This window comes from Bemisia tabaci, chromosome 1 (genome assembly GCF_918797505.1).
Source record: "Bemisia tabaci chromosome 1, PGI_BMITA_v3".
NCBI lineage: Eukaryota > Metazoa > Arthropoda > Insecta > Hemiptera > Aleyrodidae > Bemisia > Bemisia tabaci.
The window spans coordinates 71288891-71311059 of NC_092793.1; the positions used below are offsets into that span (position 1 = coordinate 71288891).

The 22169-nt window shown below is 35.9% G+C and overlaps 1 protein-coding gene across 6 annotated transcripts in view; it reads right to left on the reverse strand.

Annotated features, from left to right (window-relative positions):
• The window catches only part of RyR (Ryanodine receptor), a 130121-nt gene that overhangs the window by 57191 nt on the left and 50761 nt on the right, over positions 1 to 22169 (reverse strand). For 4 of the 6 annotated variants that reach the window (XM_072306110.1, XM_072306112.1, XM_019045584.2 and 1 more), the window contains 21 exons: positions 21865 to 21964; positions 20167 to 20365; positions 18636 to 18857; positions 17910 to 18043; positions 17292 to 17462; positions 17024 to 17132; positions 16601 to 16736; positions 15585 to 15892; positions 13229 to 14907; positions 12626 to 12716; positions 11632 to 11814; positions 10861 to 11038; positions 10233 to 10447; positions 8996 to 9150; positions 7941 to 8065; positions 5984 to 6184; positions 4621 to 4899; positions 4072 to 4292; positions 2519 to 2609; positions 1693 to 1833; positions 950 to 1297 (listed from right to left, as the gene is read on the reverse strand). In XM_072306110.1, coding sequence (XP_072162211.1) covers positions 950 to 1297; positions 1693 to 1833; positions 2519 to 2609; positions 4072 to 4292; positions 4621 to 4899; positions 5984 to 6184; positions 7941 to 8065; positions 8996 to 9150; positions 10233 to 10447; positions 10861 to 11038; positions 11632 to 11814; positions 12626 to 12716; positions 13229 to 14907; positions 15585 to 15892; positions 16601 to 16736; positions 17024 to 17132; positions 17292 to 17462; positions 17910 to 18043; positions 18636 to 18857; positions 20167 to 20365; positions 21865 to 21964 — 5286 coding nt within the window. The remainder of the gene's footprint in view (positions 1 to 949; positions 1298 to 1692; positions 1834 to 2518; positions 2610 to 4071; positions 4293 to 4620; positions 4900 to 5983; positions 6185 to 7940; positions 8066 to 8995; positions 9151 to 10232; positions 10448 to 10860; positions 11039 to 11631; positions 11815 to 12625; positions 12717 to 13228; positions 14908 to 15584; positions 15893 to 16600; positions 16737 to 17023; positions 17133 to 17291; positions 17463 to 17909; positions 18044 to 18635; positions 18858 to 20166; positions 20366 to 21864; positions 21965 to 22169) is intronic. The other 2 variants (XM_019045586.2, XM_072306113.1) reach the window with 1 other exon arrangement.

Consider the following 22169-nt stretch of genomic DNA (forward strand, 5'->3'; position numbering starts at 1 on the left):
GGGGACAATGGACCACTAGACAAGGTACGAATTTCAGCATTCTGATACATGTTCCTTAACCAAAATTTCACGTAGAACACAATACGCACAACGAAAATGATCGAAATCAACTTCTTACAAAGATACTTAATGATTCTTGATGTGTGAGTTCAAATCACCCGCTCATGAAAACTCAATGTTCTGCGTGATTCACATTGCGCTAAATGTTATCATGACAGTCTCTTGCGATAAAAAAATCTGGCAACCTCAATCTTGACACTTTGGCTCCGCTATAGCGAGTAGCATATAGTTTGAACAACACACGGTGGGAAATGAACATTGCTCGATTGAGAGGCTTGCTGAAACCGTTGTAGTGCGCGATTTGACTCATGTAGAGCTTTGAGTTTCTTGTGAGCGGGCAGTTCAAAATCCGCGTAACCAATGTAAAATAAAAAAGTTACTATCTTTATTAGGAGTTGGTTTCAGTAATTTTTGTTGCGCGTATCGTGTTCTACATGAAATTCTGCTTAAGAAATGTGTATCAGAATGCTTGAAATCGTGCCTTGTCTAGTAGTCCATTGGGAAATTTTGCAGCATTGATTATAAGTGATATTGAACTGAACTACGTTTGAGCACATAAAACAATTTCCACCTTAAATGAAAAAACAGCTGTGTTATTAATTAAAAAATAGAACAAGATAGATTTGCATAGAAATGGCTCTCAATTTTAAAATCATTTATACATTGAATGATGAGTTCTTACATTGGAGACGTTAGATTTTGTGCTTCAAAAAATAACTATGAAAGACCACCTAAATTCTCTTTTTCCCCCAAATTCTCAATGCCAACAAATTGGACCACTTATTGCATAACCTCTCGTGAGAACCACTGGTTATGACCTTTCTCATCATATCAGAAATGATTTTCCTCTAATTCATTCCAGCAAAAGGAAGATGAATAATATACTTACATAATCATTCAGCATTGCATAGGGTTTAAGCCTTGGATGAACTTTCTGTGAATCTGAGTACTGCTCCCCATACACCCATCCATTTTCCAGCTTGCGATTTGCCCAGGCGTCATGATAATGCTCTGAGAACTTTTGCACTATAGTGTTGAGGTCATTGTTAAGCTGGACACTAGATGTGTTGATGGGCTGCGGGTTGTAAGGTCCATCAGCAGGCCCTGTTTGAACTTGTGTTTTTGATCCATACCACTCATCATCATAGTTCTTCGACAAGGAGTAATCTGGTGGTAATGCACATCCTATCGCAATCAGGCATGGCAATGCTTTCCCAAACAACTCGGGATCATAATCCTGAAAGAGATTAAAAGTTCACATATTTTACATCCTTTTTAGCAGCTTTTAAAGATCGAGTATTTTTACGCGTGTACAGAAAATCATTCTGGGGCTTTTAACTTTGTGATTTCGAAATTAACTAACATTTTACATTCTGTTTTCTATAGATTTGTACTGACGTTTACTTAACTGAATATTTGTTTGGCTTCCTAGGAGGTAACTTTGATCCCTAAGAAACGATTACCTACTCCTTATAATCAATAATTATTTTCTCATAACTGATGCAAAATAGAGTTTCATAAAAAGTTTTTGATCAGTATGTAATATTAGCTTACAAATGTATAACATGTATGTTTCTTTATGGCCTTGACACCTAGAAGGGAGATTTTTAAATAATGCGATGACATACTTACCATTTTGGATAAGGAATCAAAGATGTTACTGAACAACATCATGGTTAACCGTTTTTCCTCTTCACTTGAAGCGCCATATAATCCTTGACCTCCAGATGAACCATAGTATTTTGCACAACGATCATAATGGAGGGTTAACAACTGTTGAAAAAAACCATTGTAATAAATATGTGCATGTATGCATAATTTACAAACAATGTATCTAGGTATAATTTGTTCTACAGCCTACGCTGCATTTAAAAATCCTGGATTAAAAAATTCGAAGTATTACAAGATTATGTACTCAATTTCTTTTTTTACCTTCTTGCTCCCCTTGTTTTAGTTTGAATTCAGTTTTTGAGAACAAACCAGCTTCTTGTTAAACTTATTTCAGAATTTTCTTCAGCTTCATGATTATCTGGACATATTTTTGCACGAAGGAAAAATGTGATAATGAATAGAAACAAAAAGAACTATGTAGCACATAAACCTATGCACAAAGTTCCTCATGATTGAATTAATTTTCACTTCGATCCTCTTGGTATAAATACATCACTTGTGTGTAAACACAAAGGTGAACTTTGCTTCTTAGACTTGAATTTAATTTTTCACAATGGGATTAATTACTTTGAATTTCACAAAGGTTTATACAATTTTCAGACTGGGAATAGCTCAATCCATTACAAATGGATTTTTACTTCCAGTGATTTTGCTCATTTTCTGTGTAATTAACAATGAAGTGAGCTTCCTGTTCATGATATATTTTATTTAAATAGCATGAAACATTTTTTGTTTGAGATGTACACATTCCAAAGATATTTAAGAATAAGTGGAAGTGATGGCTTACCCTGAGAGCGACAGTGGTGTATTCAGATAAAGTTGATACATCTACAGTCAATTTCCGTAGTAATTTTAGCAGCATACTTGGTTGCATTTGACTGAAAAATATTTTTAAAAAAAATTAGATTTGATTCAAGAGACAGAAACAGTTTTATTGAGGAAAATGTGAGCATAAAGAGTTTCCAATTAAATGTTGATAGAAACGGATAGTACCATGGGGACCCAAAATAGCAAGACGCAAGCTACTATTTTTTGAGGTTACTATTAGGAGTCAAATTTTAGCCTTCTATCACCTCTTGTTCCCTCAAAGTGAACCTTTTTCTGAGAGCAGTTGGTCAGACTTTCATATCTATCATCTTCCTACCGTCTTTTTCCTGAAGATTTCACAATTGGCTGAAAAGTAGACAGTAATAATCACCACCATGCAAGTTCAGTTCAGCCATTGATGCATTCTTTGACAGAACTTGCAAAAAGTTGGAGATCTCTACGGCCCTTAAAAATTGCTCGGGAAAAACTGACACATGTAAATCAATGTATTTTTAAGTCTACCTTAGAGTGAAACTAAACTTACAGCTAATCTTTTTGGCTATTTTGTACCCTGGACATGGCAAATTATACAATTATAGTTTAGAACAGCTTTCTCTCCAGGCAACTTTCCCTGGACTGTAAACTTGGAACCAACATAACTTAAAGAGCCTCCCAAAATTTCGCCCCTTTTTCGGTATTCGATTCGACCATCAAACCAAGGTTTAAGTGGAAGCTTATAATAACAGAAAACTCAGGAAAAAATTTCAAGATGAGTATAGGAACCGTTTTCGAGTTACGGGGGGGCAAAGGGGTCAAACTTCGGCCTTATTTTTCGCTATTTTCTTGTTGAATTGATGCGTCTACAGGGTTGTTATCGTTGTTTGCACATGTTATACACACCAGTTCCTACGTATTTTTACAGGCAAAATCGAGTTTTAATGTTGACAAGTCGATATATCGATCAGGTATATCGATTTTTTAAGATTCTTTACGGAAAATCAACGATTTTCTGAGATTGATATTGTTCATTTTTGATTCATGCATGACTAAATGCACCTAATATGATTGTAGTACACCGACACCTACGTAGTTTTTCTTGTAGAATTGATTTTTAACGTTAACGAGTCGATATATCAATCGCTTATATCGAATTTTTGCGATTTTTTTAGAAAATCTATGATATATTGGTATTGAAATTGGTTATTCTCCATCCGAGAAGACCAAATTTTGAGTTGAAACACTTTTCCAGTCGGGTCGATTTCCAGTTGAGTCAAGTTTTTGATTAGGGCACATTTCCAAAACTATCCCACACTGAAATCTACCATGTTCTAGGGAACAGAATGGCCATTCAGAAAAAATTTCTCAACTGCACAATTTTCCTTAGTGGACTGAGGTTCTTTTTCTTATGGACGGTCATGGAAACATAGGCCACTATATATAATCAACTCGGTCAAATACCTCGAAGTTCTGAATACCTACTTCATTAGTAAAAATATGAAAATATATGAATAACATGGTTGTTTAAATACAAACCTGGTGAGTGCAACAAGGAAATCGGAGACAGCCTCTCTTTGACCCTTAGTGAGCATTCTGTTCTTTGATAGTCGATACACAGTATGGAGAGTAGCATCTAGTAAGTTTGCATAGTTATCTGACTCATTATAAAATCTTGAGTGACTGATCAGCAGAGGTAAAATTGAATTCCCTATATATCGGTTCATTGCTAGTGCCATCTCTGATTCTAATCCATCATTCTGGAAAAAAATGGCGAGGAAAAAATTATGAATGATACATTTTCCTTAAATTCTCCTTTTCTCACTTTAAGCACTAATGAATATTTACATGCTATTAAAATTAACCTATTGCGTGTCAATATAGGTTCTTGGGCCCCATGCAAAGGGCTGTTTTTAAGGCTCCTTTTTTGGCTCATAAAGCTGACGTTTTGTTTTTATTCCTGGCTCCTTCGTACGTTGTTGAAATTGTTTGGGCTTTTGGAGACACTTTTGTTACCTTATACAAAGAAAAGTATGATAGAAGAATAATAAATATAATTGAAAAACAAGTAAAATGCATTTGACCTACTCTGTCTAGCATTGTAGCTGCTCTTAAATCCGGCAAAAAGGCTTCCTCAAGAATTTTGAAGAACAAGTCTTGCTGCTCAATACCATAGACACGTTCCAGAAACAGCACGACACTCTGCTTGTGACCAGGAATCAATCCAGATGGCATGTCACTCTTTGGTCTTTCTTCACCAGCAGCAGGATTTTGAAGCGTAAATCGCAAACTTAAGACACCCAGTAGATCTTCCAAGGGCACTAATGAACGCAAAATTGCTCTTGCTCGGAGAGACTCATTCTTCCCCTGCAAGGAAGTTAATGAAAATTTTTAGTACAGTCATCTCACTTCCTTAGGTATTGCATGAGAACTTTGATTGTATGATTGCTGTCTGCACTAAAAGCTCATAAGTACTTGAGAGTCTCCATTAGTGGGTACTTAAATATAGTTATGTGCTTGACTTTTTCTTTACTAGAAATGCTCAAATGTAGATGGAACTGAAAACAGTTAAGCCTGAATTTCCTTTGGACTGACTGGGCACAGTGCATTACACTGATCATTTGCCAGTTAAAGGAAATCGTGACTTCAAAACTTATTTTGAGTAGCTCTTAAGAGACTAAATATTTTATTTCAAGGGAGGTAGTGCAGAGAACCTTCTGCAGTATTGAAGGAAAAACAAAAGAGATGGTAGTGAAAAACGCTGACAGAGTTTTTTAGAGCAAAAAATGACAGGCAAATTATAGGGTATATATTACAATTGGACCACTTTTTTGGAGAGTGTACACTTCTTTGGATTGTATTAAACAGAAAGAAACCAAGCCACATCAGCTTTTGCCAACTTTATTTGGGCAATTAAATTTTTCACATGAAAATGGTTGTGCGGATTTTCGAGCAAATTCCAGTGAATTTTCGCCACAGTACGAAGCAAATTCCTTAAAATTTTCAAAGGAATTTGCACAAACGTTCTCTCATAAAAAATTAAAACACCCAGTCAAATTTGGCAATAGCTGGCTTAGTTCCTTTCTGTTCAACGCAGTCCATATCACAATGAGGTCAAGTTATTGGAAAAAACCAAAAATTAGAATTAGAGCTACAAAAAGAATCTGCAGAATTTTCAAGAATTAAAACACAAAAAAGTATGCAAAATGTGCTCTAATGAGTTTCAGTGAAAGACTGGGGGAGGAGGGGAGGAGGGTTTTCCAGCTCAAATAGGTGCATTGGAATTCTTACTTAGAGTCCTGCTGAGAGATATGTACCGCTTTAGGTCTTTTTCGACCTTGTCGGCAGATGACATTTGTTCAGGGAGCCAAGTTTAGCATCCTGCAAAATCCTGAAATGGGAGAATCCTTCAATAGGGGAGATAAAAGAGAAATACATTAAAGTATGTTACCTGTGCAATGACTGAGGCATCTGGTGCGCATCTACCAAGAAGATCTACAAGGGTACAATAAAAGTTAAGAATTGCTGCTCCAGTATCGATATAGTCTTCATCTTCATCGGACTCTGGTAACGGATGCTCAAACTGCATGACCGCCGTTGACCCCTCAGCTTCATCCATTAACTTTTTCCGGTCAGCTATTTGTTCAGACATCTACAATCAGCAATCACAGAGCATTGTTGATTTATTGATCATTAGAAGTTGACAATTATAACCCAGAGTAAATAAATCAAATGGAACACTTAAAGGACCCCGCACACCTCTTATGGGAAGCTGCACCACGTCCGATTGCCTTCTGACTTATGTTTTTCGATTCTCCTCAAGATGCTGATCAAAAGTTATAATTGCGCCAACTTTCTACGATGCACCGTTTTCGCAAAAAACCTAAGAGAAGATTCAATTATTCGGCGACTATGAATAAAAAAGAACAAAGCATTTGAGGACAGGCCCGATGTAAATAAGGAAAAAACGTAGCGCGTGTCCGTCTTCTTATCTGTACCTGCCGACTCAGAGGCTATCTCTCTCCCGCACTCGCCCGGTAGACGTTCAGACTTTCCTGTTCTTATGCTCCTCAAGAATCTGATTTGTATGGTCGAGCAAAACGGCGAGCGGAATCCGAGATAAGACTGCCGCTCAGTGCGGGAGTTCCCCTGATTTGTTCACTCGAGTACTGAAATGAGGAATCTTTCTGGCTTTTTATCGCCGAATAATTGAATCTTCTCTTAGGTTTTTTGCGAAAACGGTGCATCGTAGAAAGTTGGCGCAATTATAACTTTTGATCAGCATCTTGAGGAGAATCGAAAAACATAAGTCAGAAGGCAATCGGACGTGGTGCAGCTTCCCATAAGAGGTGTGCGGGGTCCTTTTAGCATTTAACAGCACTTTGAATTTCAAATAACACTAAGTAGAGACAGCAGCAGACTTACCTATAAATCATTTTTTGTATTTTTAGTATTGCTCATAAAAAGCCTGCTGCAATGAGTTGTATTTTTTGTTACTTCATTATTTTTCATTCGTTTAAAAACTAGGATTTGTAAATGACATCCTTTACTACTTCCTGCAGAGGAAATAACTCCAGTAAAATTCTTTTGATACATGTATTGCGAATGATTCCATATTTTTGATACTCTTGTCTCTGATAATGGAACTTGAAAGAGTAAAATGCATTAGTGTACCAATATGCGCTCCTGATTTGTACTTGGACAAAAAATCATTTTTCAACCAAGGAGTGTCACTCACCACTGATAAGAATGACTAAAAAAATAAATTTAACTAATAACATGCAAGGAATCAATGAAATATCTACGAACATCGATAATAATCAATTGCGGGTAGGCTAAATATTATTATTAACCAGATATGCACGGTTAAACCCTCATTTTCAAATTAAAAATGAAGCCTTTTGAACATTATATAATATCTGTAATTTCTAGAAAACTTTTAAATCATTTTAGTTCTAAATTATAGGAATTTTCATTGAGCTGACCAGTAAACTGTGTTACAGGATTTGCGCTCTCTATCTACTATCAAAGTGACAATCAAAGTGAGCCCATCAAAATGGGTCATCGATGCGACTGATGAGTGCTATCAATCAAAAGTAAGAGACACCTCTGATTTCTGATCAATAAAAATTGCAAACAGAGTGTTAAAAGACATACATTCGATACTCTGTTAGCAAAGAGGCAGCACTTCTTAGTTTTTATTGAGAACACTCAAAAGTTGCATCTACGACCAATTTTGATAGTAGAATCTAAGCTTCAAGTTTCAATTTTGCATATTTAGTAGAAAGAAAACAAATTCAAATTGGTCAATACGCAAAAATTCCAAAAGAATAATTTTTTAAAAATTTTGGTAGTATCTTTGAAAGTCAATTGAAAAATGTAAAGAGGACAAAGAAAAAGGGATATACTTTATTAGCATCCATAATTGCTCGTAGAAGACCTTCTCCCTCTCCACGCAATGCTGGGCCTAAGCATTCAGGACGCCGAATGAGAAGACGGATAACAAGATTTGCATTCTCCTCGACTGATTCTCCTGAAAATATAAAGAGTTAGAAATTAGGAGCTAATCATTTAAATATCGATTTGATAAACATTTGGAGACAACTGCTCAATGCATTGTTAGAAAATGAGGGGGAACAAACTTTTAGTGAATAGGATATCTCAAATGAAGAATGGATCAGTCGAGACATTAACTTTATTGTGTCATTTGAAAGTATCAAACAACTGAGCCATTTGTTTTTCCAGGAAATGTTTTAGTAGCCGCAAATGGGAGAAAATTTCACTCTAAAGTGAAAAAAAAATAGGATAGTCAAAAACAAGGTCTTATCAGTACACTTGCAGCTTTTGAATTGAACTTTATTTTGCAATTATGAGCTTTAATTTCTAACTCATATGTAAAAATACTTAAGTGCATAGGGAAACTAGAACTTTCTGAACTGAGCTAGAAACTGAAGTTCCTAAATGCAAAAAGTAGTCCAATTTATGCATCAAGATCAATATGACAGTGGAATCCATTGAAGAAAATTTGACAAAGTACAGTTGATGCATATTGTTGATCAGCAGAAGAGTAGCGTTGTGCTGTGCGATTTTGACAAGTTTAGCTGTCAGTTAATGTACTGACTAGATTTTCCCATCACTGCATTTGCCAAAATGGCACGTTTTTGAGGAACACTAAAAAAGTGATGTTTCCCTGCAAAGATGATTTATTTTGCGACATTCCAGGTGCGCATTGTTTTACTTGCACCAATGACTATGAAAATCAACTATTGACAAGCCAAGTCCTCCTGAGGTCTACTGACCCATTTCAGATGAGTTTTTACACATTATTTGAAAACTGAGCCGACCAAACATTAGAACCTCGTGAATTGGAAAGTACTTGAGGGGCTAAAAGAGATACTGAAAGAGACTGAAACGATTAAAAGGTGAACAAAAGTTGCTGGCGGGAAAATGCTAATGAACCTACCGTTGACCCAGACACAGAATCTAAGGAAATCCAAATAACGCTCCCCTTCAACTGGATCCCAACCAAGATCAGGATAACCTTTCTCAATCAATTCGGAATTTGATTGCAAACCGCAACGTGAAAGGTAGATGGCAATTTTTTCCAAATAATGCTCTCTGAAGGAAAAGAGAAGAGAAAAATTCAATAAAAACAAATAATGAAAGAGCGCAGTTTTTTGGTTTAGAAAATTTGCAACAAATACACATAAAAATACATTAAACATTCCAAAGCTGCTCCCACATTTTGGACTCAAGTCATTTTTGAGAGAAAACGATCAGACTTTGGCATGAGGATGCGATTACATAAGATAGCGATTCCATGTTGCATTAAATATTTGAAGCATCATATTTATTCTTTGAGAAGAAACACATTATTCTTGCAGATTTTTTTCACTTGTTATTAATGAATTTTAAACAACGGCCACTTTAGGTTTGGTAACCATCTTACATTTTTAAAAGGAGAATAAACAGAAACAGGATTGAGCTTTGTAAAGGATGTAGAGTCCGACGCATTATCTTAAATTTATAAGTGTGGAGAATTGGACCTAATTTTCGATTTTTGTTGTAAAATACCATAGAAAATAAAGCTACGCATAAATCTGTTGTATTAGGAGAGCTTACTACACCACATCTACCATCTTGAATTTTTGAAATTTTACCATGCACGTTGAATTGGAAAATCCCCTCACATTCCAATTAGAACTCAAATCAGCTAAGGACTCACTGACATTGGATTTTAGACTTTATCTTCCACTTTAAATTTTCAAATTTTTACAATATGATTAAAAATTCTGAATTCTTGTCAAAAAATATCTTCTATATCATGTTTCATTAAAATCGGTTGGATTGGATAGACGTCAATATAGCAGTTAGGATCACATCCGCAGGGTGCCTGGCATTGTTTCATTTTATCGTTCTCTGACTTTTTTACAATAGCGTAAGGTCACTCAATGAATGTATGAATGTGAGCAGGACATTGGCACAATAACGCGATCGACTGGCTTGTCGCAGACCCAATTTTTACATGGAATCCAGCTCCACAAAAAATTCTCTGACTGTTGACAAAATTCCCCGACCCTTCCCTGTCGAGTTGTATTCCCTGACTTTTCCCAGTTTTCACGGTCACTAGTCGCCCTGCATCCGCCGACTAGAATTTTTGAATTTTAAAAATCTGACCAAAAAATAGCCACACTTATTACCTTAAGGCTAGAGCCAGTTCAGTATTTTCCATCAAAGAAGAGTAAGCAACATCAAGAGGTGTGCTTCCTCGCAAAGAAGGTCTAGACAGTAGGATGTTACTGTTTTCCAATAGGAATGATAAATGGTCGAACATGGCTTTCTGATTTTGCCGAGAGGTACGACAAAAGTAACAGAGAAATCTACAGCAAGCTACCACCATTTCATGAGAAGTATCCTGTAAATAAAGAAACATATTTTCAATAAATAATTGATTGCATATTTTTATGTATTCACGGGGTAGCCATTAAATTTTTACACTTGCGTCATAGTCTTCTTTTCAAGATGCTTGAGATGTAAACAGCTCCTTTTTCTACAGACTGTCTCTTATTCCGGGTTATTTTCAAGATGTTGTTGATTTAAAATCACTAATTCAAGATACTACAAAAATATAAATAAGTTTCTTCCAGGCTACAGCTCAGCCTTATTCTAAGCGAGGAAGTTTTCCACTCCTCTTTTCAGTTTAAGAGATGGAATGAAACATTGAAAATTGTGCAATGTCTGTCACGACAACAGACACACTTGAATGACGTTGGTTCTGCATAAAAAATACATGACAGGGCCAGCTGTTGATGATAGATATGAACTGACCTTTTCTTTCGCTACTGGTTCTCCATCTAGTGCTCCAGTGCCGACTTGCGGAGCATCTGATTGTGCTTGAGCCCTGCGTCCAAGAGTGTTTATCATAATAGCCATGACATTCTCATGCACCCTCAAAATTCGAATAAGATCTGGATGCTGGAAGAATGTGTGATTGTTCACAAGCTTCCTGAAATTTAAGTTTATATTAATTATTGAAGTGTTATGGGCCTATCTATTTGCGAATATTCGTTGAAGGATGAAGATAAGCTGCCGAGACGACGTCTCGGTTTTTATGTGTACTTTTTAGCCTTGTACCCCGTTTTTTCTCCTATGTTTTTGATACCACCATTGTCACGGGCTGCTGCTTTAGAAATTTTAACCTACGATAAGCTTTGACAAGTATACATGTTTTATGTATCAAGGCAGATTTGAATCAGCCAATTTTAAAAATCTATTACTGGGAAAATCTAAACCTGTCAGGGTAAACTAAACCTACCCTTGTGCATCTGGGCATATTTCAGCTCAGGTAATCAGTTTTCTGTCTAAGGTTTATGATGGTTCTATTTTTCATACAATCTGCTTGAATTTCACCAATAGCAGCGAGAACATTTCAGGAAATCTTTGTCTTAAAATCAGGGCAATAGGTTTTGTAACTCTCCAAGTTTTAAAAAGATTGAATGTGACCTCAAAATTTTCAGCTTCAAATCACCCATCAAACACGGTTTAAAAAAAAAAAAAGTAATCTAGGATGAAAGAGGTAAAGATGTAGAATTCACATACCATAATCTTTCTCTCATAAGTTCTTCTTCTTCTTGGGACATTTGAACAGGGAGCAATGAACGTATCTGACTAAGCCCAACCCACATTCCTGCAGCATCTCCTTTTGTTTTATTATTAATCACATACGTTTTTTCCAAAGCTCGCACGAGTTCTCCCACACTGTCATACTGACGAACGAGTAAACTGAAAAAGAAAATCAAACATTCAGACAAAAGTAAGTTTCTACAGAGATAAAACAAAAAAATATTAGCTACATTCGTATCTGGTTATAATATTTTCGAAGGGAAATTAAAAGTAGAGCGTTTTTTCCGGGAAAACGTTATTTTGAGCGACACTTTGACGAGAAATGGCCGGTAGGGACTTGAAAAAATGAACGTAATTTCCAGTAAAACGTTAAATCGAGATACAACTACGACCATATTGTTAAATTTCACCACTATTTCAGCTTCATAGTATTTGCACACTAATAAGAAAATAGTAAATAGATTTCAGAATTATATATTCACTTTTTCTTTTCATTTTTATACCCTTCATTGAAGTTTCAAAAAAAAGAGAGGGAGAGGTGCCTCAAAGCTCACGGGGAATGGTCGATAAATTGGGTATTTCCTTGAAGTAGGGTTAGACTCAGCACTGTAGCGCAACAGATTGAGACTAACATTTATTCAGTCCTTTTTTCAGTCTTGTTCAGTTTCTTTCCTGTTTCAAATCTCATTTCATTAAAAAATCGTCATAAATTTGTCTTTGCAAATAAATCAAAAGGATGTTCTAATTCTCTCAGAAAAAAAGCAGTCAGGGTGAGATAACATAAAAGATGAGGGTATGCTATTATTGACTGGTACTGGTACTTCCAAAAAGTAATGATTAATCATAAAGAGACATCGACATTTGGGGGATCTCTCTTTGTTCCAAATCTATAATGAAAGATGAGCGCTTTAATTATAATCTGCTTTAAGAAGGCTTCAGAAAAGAACATTGCAGCAGTTAAGGATGTTACCTGAACATTTCTCGGACAAGTTTTGGCATTTCTATTTGAGATTCTTCTGCCCATTTGACAATTGTACTGATGAGAACTTTCCTGAATATTTCTGTGGAAAAAATAAAAATCGATCAATGAACAACTAACCCTTTTATGATAGAAGACTTTGCACACAATAAACTGCCGGAATTTTTAAAGAAAAAGAAAAATATATTTGATTTTTTGTCATGGCTATGTCTTGAGATAGCAAGAAAACTTACCACATTAAGCAGCTTCATAAATGAAAATTCCTGTGCTCGGCAAATTATTAAAGGGTGCATAAAAAAGATATGTATTCAAAATTTTTAACCATAATCGGAAATCACTGGAAAAATTTCACTTGTTTTTATGGTAAACTTTTTCGGATTAGCAGTTGAATATTGAAGTATGGTTAATATTATATTACCGTTTTGAAAACACATAGACATTATATTTGGACTTTATTGTCACCAAGGTCTGCAATTGTTTGGAGGACAGAAGCTTTCTTAGTAAAATAGTATTTCACTTTAAACTTATCTATAACGGTACAAGATTTTGAAGGAAAATATGTAGAAAAACGATTTGCATATTTGTGGCTTGTACCTTCTGGTGACTTTTTTTCTGGTTCCTCCGGTGGTTTGGGTTCTTCTTCTAATTCCTTGACAGCATTTATGAAATTGGTTAAACGTTTGAAAACATTTGGTTTTGCAACTCCATCTGTTTTTTCCTCTTCTTCAGACGGCTCTTGAAGTGCCAACAGAGACACATGCCGCATGACTGATGTATGAAACTCATTCATTCGTTCCCTCAGTTCATCACCACACGGACAATTTTCATGGTCATCTTCCTCTAAATTTTTGAAGCCAAGAACAGCATTCATCTGTTCCCTGGGCGGACAACGGAATTCTTTTGTTTTTTTGGCAGCAATGGCTGATGGTAAATCTGACTGCTTGATATCAATGTATCGTCTCAACTGGTCACTTTGCAGCTCCCCGACAAAGTCATGGCTGAATGCTATGATCGACTCTACTCTATGTCGTAATTGCAAATCACATAAATGATGTAATAAATAGCACATTTGGAGTTTTGCACCTTCAGCCATTTTCATATTGAGTAGACCTTTGCGATGCTCATCTTTCCCATCTTTTTCAAAAAGCGGATCCCAAGTTTCAGGATTGAACATGATAAGAAGTTTCATCACATCTTCGTCGCGTAAAACCCCCACCAGCATAAGTCGATCCACTAATTTCAAGAGCGGAAGGAAAAGGTTTTCGTTAGAACCTCCCACAGGATCTCGATTGTGCACTTGGTTGATTTGAACAGCTTCATCTAATGCTGTCATGACAAAGTCTCGAACAACATCCAAAGGAAAATATGGACTGTAAAGACTTCGAATATTATCGACTGTTTCAGCAATATCTGTCATTTTCATGAGAGGCTGAACAGACTCAGTGGCTAGACTTCTTAAACTGTGACCCATTTGTGGATCTTCATACAAGACTTTCAGTTCTTGTCCCAAAGGTATAATATACTCATTCTTACATGCCTCCATTGTCATAGCATGCGGATCAAGGTGAAGTGCTATCAAGAGATCGTAAAAACCTTGGCGCAGAGGACCAGACATATATTCTGAGCGAATGGCGTACAACAACTGCTTCTGATCCACATGCTGGCATAAAGTATGAGCCGCTCTGTAGTTTGCTTGATAACAAAGAGCTGCATACAGAGTTAGAGTGTGTGCATGGAAAGAGAGGAGTTTTTCCATCTCGATCAATTCAAGTATATCAATACAACGATCTTCTTCTGGAATGTGCAGAGCGAGCATAGAAACTGGATCTTCGCAGAGCATACTCCAACCTCGAACATCAGACAACTTTAGGGCATGAACTTGCAGAGAGATGTTTGGGACTCGAGCCCATTGGTGTGGTCGTAAGCACTGGACTTTCAGTCTCGGTGGGAACTGGGGAGTAACATGCCTCTCAGAGTTTTGAAGAATAGCTGAGGATAGAGGCAGGGTTGTTGAAGTGCGCCCAAGCTCTATTTGGAGAACTTCTTTGCTTGTGGCTTCAACAAAGATTGCAGGAAAAAGTTTTGCTTCAGGTTCCATTTTAAATTTATGAGATGTCTCTTTGCCTTCACAAGTAAATGACATGATCCCTGTTGCTGTGTCGATGAAGCAGCCAATGGTCATCCCTTGAGAAGCACCTTTTCCAGATGCATCATTTGTAACCTCATTGTAAAGTTCATCTGCTCGTAGCATGTAACAACTCTGACGATTGATACTGCAACATAAAACCATCATAATTCTGGTAAGTTATGCTTAAAAACGGAGAGAGAAAGATGAGAAAACCAACAAAGAAAGAAAAATAACAAGAGGAAATAAATGTTTCATAAAAGAATATTTACCTTCTTTGGTAGCAAAATATTTTTTAGGAAATAATTTCGTTTTTGAAAATACTTTCGTCTAAGAGGCGCTTTAATAAAAGCTAAAAATACCCCAAACTGGTTTTAAAGTCTTCCACACAAAAAAATGAAGTTTAGGTATGAAAAAAAAACTTTAAGAATCCTGCTCACTCCTACAAAGAAATTAATCTGATGCAAACAAGAGGTCTCTGTGAGGAAAATACCAAAAGAGTACGGACGTCTCTCCTTATTCGAAAACTTGTTGATCACAAGTTGGCAATTTTTACCTTCCCTCGCAATTTGAGAGTCTCGGTCTTGCTTATCTCCAAATTGTTAGAGCAAAGAAGATTAGAAAAAACCCATCTGATCATTATTATTTTTCTGTTTTTTATTTAAATGACTGTTCATTGCTAGGGAGTTTTTGATAATGGAAATATGTGGATAAGCAACTTCTAAATTTCCAAATTTTCAAAAAATTGAGAAGAAAAGTTTCACATCCTGCCAACCCATGTTACAAATAAAAAGGATTCATAATAAGAAGATAGCATTTACATACCTATCAACTATTCGGCCATAATCATCCAATACTGTAATGTTACTTTGCCGTACATGCGACTGATTGAAAGTGGAACTATGTAAATGATACTGGGTTGTTACCCAACCAATGTAAACATGAGTGGGGTCTTGGCCAGGAAATATTCGAACTGCGTAGAAGTACTCGTTCATCATTTTAAGACATTCAACATCGTAAATCTCGTTTCCAATAGCTTCTACTCCAGAACTGGTTAGTGGTGATCCAGACATTTGCTTTGGACCAGTGGGATTCCGATCTGGAATTGCAGGAGGTACCAGCTTGATGTTTGCCTGCAAACGTAGAGTAAACTCTCCATAAGAAGTTAATAATGGTGAGAGTCTTGACGAAATCAATACATCAGCTGATTCATAATGCTTTCTATAGGTACATATGTATATATTTTCTATTTTAAAAAAAAAAGAGGCGAGGATAAGATCCTCTAGCTTAATGAAATTTATAATACAATAATCAGTCCACAAAGCTGCTTCATCCAAATTTGGTAGAATCTAGTGGCCTCTCATTGATCAGTTTATATTGTTGAGGAAGATAACTACTGCCACATTACATACCAGTTGCTGAAATTCTATGTTTGTCGATAGGATAAGACAAGATAAAGTAGATAAAGGTAGCAATGGAGTAATGTGATTGATCAGCTGTATCAGTCCTCCTTTTCGTTAGGCAGAGTCGGCAACAAATTAAAGGTACACGTTGAGTTGCAGATAATTTGTCGTCAATATTGCCCAACATGGGCATGACAGAGAGGATGACTGATAAAGCTGACCAATCACGTAACTCCATTCCTATCTAAATCAGCTTTATCTCATTTTCTCTGCTTCAATTGTCTTATCCAGCCAAGAAACACAAAATTCCAACCATTATCTAGCTAAACTTGTTAAAAGCAGTGACCTGTTGACTTCAAAGTTGATTTTGAAGAGGAAATCATTGATTTCTCAGCATCATTTCATTGGACATGCGACATTTAAAATATAATTAGTTACCTGGGAAGTCCTAAATTGTTGACCTGTTCGTCCTTGTCCCAATCCTTCAAATCTTTCTGCCACCATACCGCCTGGTTCCGGAGTTTTTGCTTTCTTACCTCTCTCACCACTTTGGTCTCGCTTCCGAGAGAAAAACCTGCGTATCAAAGCAGATGAGTCAAAAACGAATCAGTGATTTATGCTGATATAACTTGTAAAGGTTAAAATTTACTCTCTGGAATGTTTAGTACCATTTTTAAATTAAGGATTCTTAGATTATGTCCACTACCCCTAAATGTAAAATGTTTGAGGAATCATGAATAGACTCATTACAAGGCACTAGTCACCGAAAATTTTGAAATTAAACTAGACTTATCATGGAATTACAGTGGAAACAAAACAAGTTTTAATTCTTTTTTTTTTAAAAAAAAAACAAGCATATACCTGAATGGTGAGCGACCCCGTTTCTTTTTGTCATCTTTTAAATCAGCGTTGCCATTCATGTTACTGTAACGGTTGACATCCAGTTCACTTGAGGATCGATGAATTTTTCCTGCATGTAAAAAGGAGTGAGAGATGTATTAGCGTTAGTGATGAAAAAGAAGAAATCACAGTTAAGTACATGAATTGTCATGATATCACTGCATATATTGGAATAGTCTTCAATGTTAGTAACACAACTTTAATGATGATAAAATGTTCTGATGACTACCTGATGGCATGATTGAATCCATTTGAAGATCTTCATTCCTTGAGAGAGAACCTTTACGAGGTGGTCGAGCTGGACTCTTCTTTGATTTAGACTGGATTGGTCCTGCTCCTCCTCCATTCATCATCATTTCATCAGCCTCTACGGCATCTTCAGAGTATCCTCGATGAAGCCCTGGAATTCAGACAGCCCTAACATTTTACAACCGTTACAATTCCAATGTCATAGCAACTAAACAAAAAATTCATGAGTCTACAATGAGCAGCCAAATACAGAATATCAGCTTTTGAAAAAAAAATATGTTCCTGTATGTTAATTGTGATAAAATAATTCATTAAATGAGAAGATGCTAAAAATATGAAACATAAAATACGCAAGCAACTATTTCAGTCTCCCTAAGATTGAATTATGCAAGCTTATTCTTATACTATTCTCATTATTTTTTCTACTTTGAAGTTTCTTCAAAGTTAAATCTTTTTAAATAAAGCTATTGCAGAGTTGCTTTCATCTTGAAATTAGTGGGAAACACAGTAAGTTCCTCTGATGAATATGGAATTGAAAAAAAAAAAACGATCCTGTTGATTTTCAGGGTTGCATAGAATAACCATTGTTGTTTTGTACCTTTGATATCGCTCATGGAAAAACCAGATTTCATTATCTGTTCAATGTGAGCTGGAGTTGTTTTATCTGCCTCTGCCAAAAGACGATGTTGTCGGATGCGTATCTCTTGCCAACGTCGCATTTTCTCTGCTTCGCTGACAAATACATGACATTGTGATTAGAGCCACAATAAAAATTACGAGTGATATTCATAATATAATTAGATAGATGAGAAGTTTCAACAAGAATTCAAACCTAACAATGATGAGAACGACTCCTTCAATTATGAATCAAGGCTTTCTTTCTGCACATCTAAAGTTTCTAGCCACTGAAAAAATTTACAAGGCGCTTTGAGGTGAAGATATTAAAAGCAGCCTTTGGTTCACATTGTTATGTTTATACCTGTACATGCTGCGTGCATAGTGTTACTTTCTACATTCAAACAAACTTTGACCATGGATCCATTCACAAATTTCACTCTTCAGATCTCTTCCCAGGTGATGAAACTTCTGAGACACCTAGCCAATACCATTAAAAAGACAACTAAATGTAAATGCTGTTATGACGATTAGGTGGGTGATGTTTTTTCCATCATTATCATCATGATAGTTAAGTGTGCTGACGCGTTTCCATTTGAATGATACAATTGCATGAAGACCATGAACAGAATATTTGGACATAGAAATCTTATTGATGACATTTTCCGCATCAAAATACAAAAGAAAAAATATCTTAAAATGCTCATACTCAATGAACTCTGGTAGGCAGATGATTGGCAGGGAAAGTCTTAAAAATTCCCAGTTGGCTTTCTCCATGGTCTCAAACGTGTTGTGACTAATTTTCAAACAGGGCGGAGTATCGGAACCAGCAGGAATACGAGTCACATCAAAAGGAGAAGCATAATCATCAGTATTTTCAAATATTGGCTGGTCTTTCGTGTACCAATATGTTACAGCACGATTCATGTTTCTGAAATGAAGTATTGACAAAGAATTATAGGTGAAAAATAAAAATCATGGACGTTACTATTCTATCGATATTTTGAAGATACTTTTCCTAAAATGGACGTATTTTTATCAAACAGGACTATGTGCAGGTAAGAAATATGGGGTGTGCTCTAGAAAGCTGCATAAGAAACAATGTAAAAGTGGGCGTGATTCCTTTTGAAGAATTCGAAAGGCGGGATTTTAAATTCAGCAAACAGAACTATGTGCCAACTGAATGCGGGATATATGAGCCGCGGGCATGGCACGAGAGCACTGTGGACAGGGCTCATGAGTTAAAGCTCACTACGAGGAGCCGCATCTATTTCCGTTGACGTCACTGGCGCTTTATTATTCTCATTCACTCTTACAGCCAGAGAACTGACGAGCACACCCCATATTTCTCACCTGAACAAAAATCTGTTTGATAGGAATACGTCCAAATATAGTGACAATAAGCATTTAGGTCCTGGTAAATTCATTACAAGTCATTATTAAGCAGAGACCAAGGAGAGCATGAAAAATAATGATACACTTTTTTAACCTGGCATATTGGATAATCAGAATTATCCGATTATAATGCAATGGTGCACCCTCTTTTGGCACGAAAATGAACTGCGCCACTATCGGTTTATTTTAAAGGACACTGAATGTAATCCGTTCAAAACTCAAATTCCCATTTGAAAATTTTGTAGTTGGGTTTAGTTCTTGGTTTAACATCACCATATTGATAAGACAGAAATTGCTCACCAGAGAAGTTTCCTCATTTTTATGAGGTGCCTTTTCTTGCCAACAGTCACACGCCGTGTACAACTGTATTATTATTGTTTTCTAGTGCTTAACTGATTAAGAAACTACCAAACCTCGGATCTCTATTGCAATGTTTATGATTCATTTCATGTTTTAATTTATTTTTCCGAAAAAATATGCCGCAACATTTTTTAGCAAAATGTTCAGAGGATATGTTCAGAGAATATTCCCGAAAGAACTGAAAAAAATCGAATAAAATTTTGTGCAAAAATTATGAGTAGGCTTCCATAAAAACTAAAATGGAGGACCGAAAATATGCAATAACACAAACAGAGACATGTAGTTTGGTAGTTTCATTATCATTATGCTTTGAGGCTGGATAAATTCAATAAACCGTTACCTACTAATAACAATCACACAATAACAATAAAAACAATAGGTAATGTATAAACGACAATATAATGAAGTTTTATCTTACTCAATTTCTTTATAACTAAAGAAAAAAGGAAGAGGGAAGAAGGGAGTACAAATTCTTCCAAACTTACACGCAAAATGGCTCGTATCCTTCTTGCAATCCGCAGACGGTGAAAAATTTAAGCAGATTGACATCTTGACCAAACGTTAATTTGGCTCGCTGACCGACTCCAAGGGTGAACGCTGGGACAAAGGCATCTCCCTGAACATCTGAAAATGTTGTTTCTCCTCCTAGTGCATCCATTAAAAGCTCTCCATTCAGAGAAAAACCTATAGAAAAAAGAAAAAGAGGAAGAAAAAATGAAGTTAGCTCTGATACCCAAACTAATACCTCTATCTTGGGGTCTACTCTTTTAAAGTACAAGTGAATCAAAAAGTTTACATTGAAGAGATCAATGTACTGACAATTAATACATTGGAACTAATGTACCTAAATTAGATCAATTTAAGATCTCTTTATGAAAGATCGATGTTCAGAAGCAAAAAGAGGAGTAAAGGAGTGTCCCACAAGACTTCGCTATTGATGAGATCTCTTTATGATTTTTTAAATATCAATTTCAGATATTTTGATTATTAAACAACGACATCTGAACTTCTAATTGGAAGGAAAGCACGTTCCATTTTAAAAAAAACCAGGGGGATTTGCAGTTTTACTATCGACGAGCAAAGAGTTAAGGTGCAGTCTTCACATTAGAATTAGGGAGAATGTAAAGTGCAGAACTTAAGAATAAAACACCAGCACTTCTAAAATGCTCAAGTCAATTTGATGATTTCAAACAGCAAAAAAAGACACTCTGGTTGATTCGCTAAGGACTACTTAAAGAGGAAGAATTTTAAAATTTCCTTTTATTCATTGATCTATGACTACATGTTTGCACCTTGAACGTTAATTTTTCACTGACACATCAAAGGGGTATTTGCTAAAAGAGGAGTGACAGAAAAAAGTTCGATAACTTCTACAGAAAAATGTCAATACTTCATATTTATCTTCTTTTCAAGGTATCTTCTAAATAGACTTGATGCGGAATGAACAAGTTTCTGAGAGTGATCAATTATTATTTTTCTTTCTTTCGTTTCTTTCCAAAATTGTCATTACAGTAAAATCTTGCTTATACTTTATCAAAAAGAAGCCACTAAGTTCAAAAATAATTATAAACTAAACATCAACTATGAGGGGGTAATTACAAAATGAGTGAATGCAAATGGCAATGTAAAACTACAGTCGGGAGAAATATGCTCCGAGAGGATATCGGCATGGATCTATAGAAAAGAACACACGTTAAAGGATGCTTAAAAGCAGCCAGGTGAAAGCCTCTCTTTAATCTTATTATCTCTCCTGTCACTGTTAGTAAGACCCACCTATCCCACTTTTCATTATGAAAAGTAAAAAAACGGCTTCAAGTCGTACTTGGGTTACCAAGGGAGTACTGTTTTTGAGTATTTCTTTGTTCTTTCATGAAAAATCCTCAAAAGTTGGGATCGAGGAATTGTCCATCAGATATGATTATCAATTGTTTACATAACAGGTTTAGCTGATTTTCAGAATTACGGGTACTATTCAGATGATTATGATGCGGTTACTGATGAGGTTAAGTTAAATAATTGTGACAAAAACAATGTGTATGATGCAAGGATGCCAACATAAATCGTCTTCACTATGGTGAGTTTCAGAATATGACCAAAATAGTGAAAAACAAACAAACATACGAGAATTGAAAAACAATTTAAAAGAAAAGGGAAAAAGAAGCTTTCACTGAAATGGGACTTACTGATGGTGCGGTCCATTAAATCTAAGCAAGCCCCAACAATATCGCCAACTTGCCACTGACGGCCAAAAGTCTCGGCAGCATTACAATGAACTTTCTCTTCCTAGCAAAGGGCATCAACAACCAACACAAACACATTCCAAAATCAAGCAGTGATTACATTTAAAATTTTAACAGAAATTGACAGTTAAAGGTATCAACATTTTAAAAACAGGTCTTTTTAGATTGAAGGAGGTATTTAAAAATAATATTTGAGCCCTAAAATTTCCGAACAAGGCATTCAAATTTTTAATTTCAAAGGAGGCTCA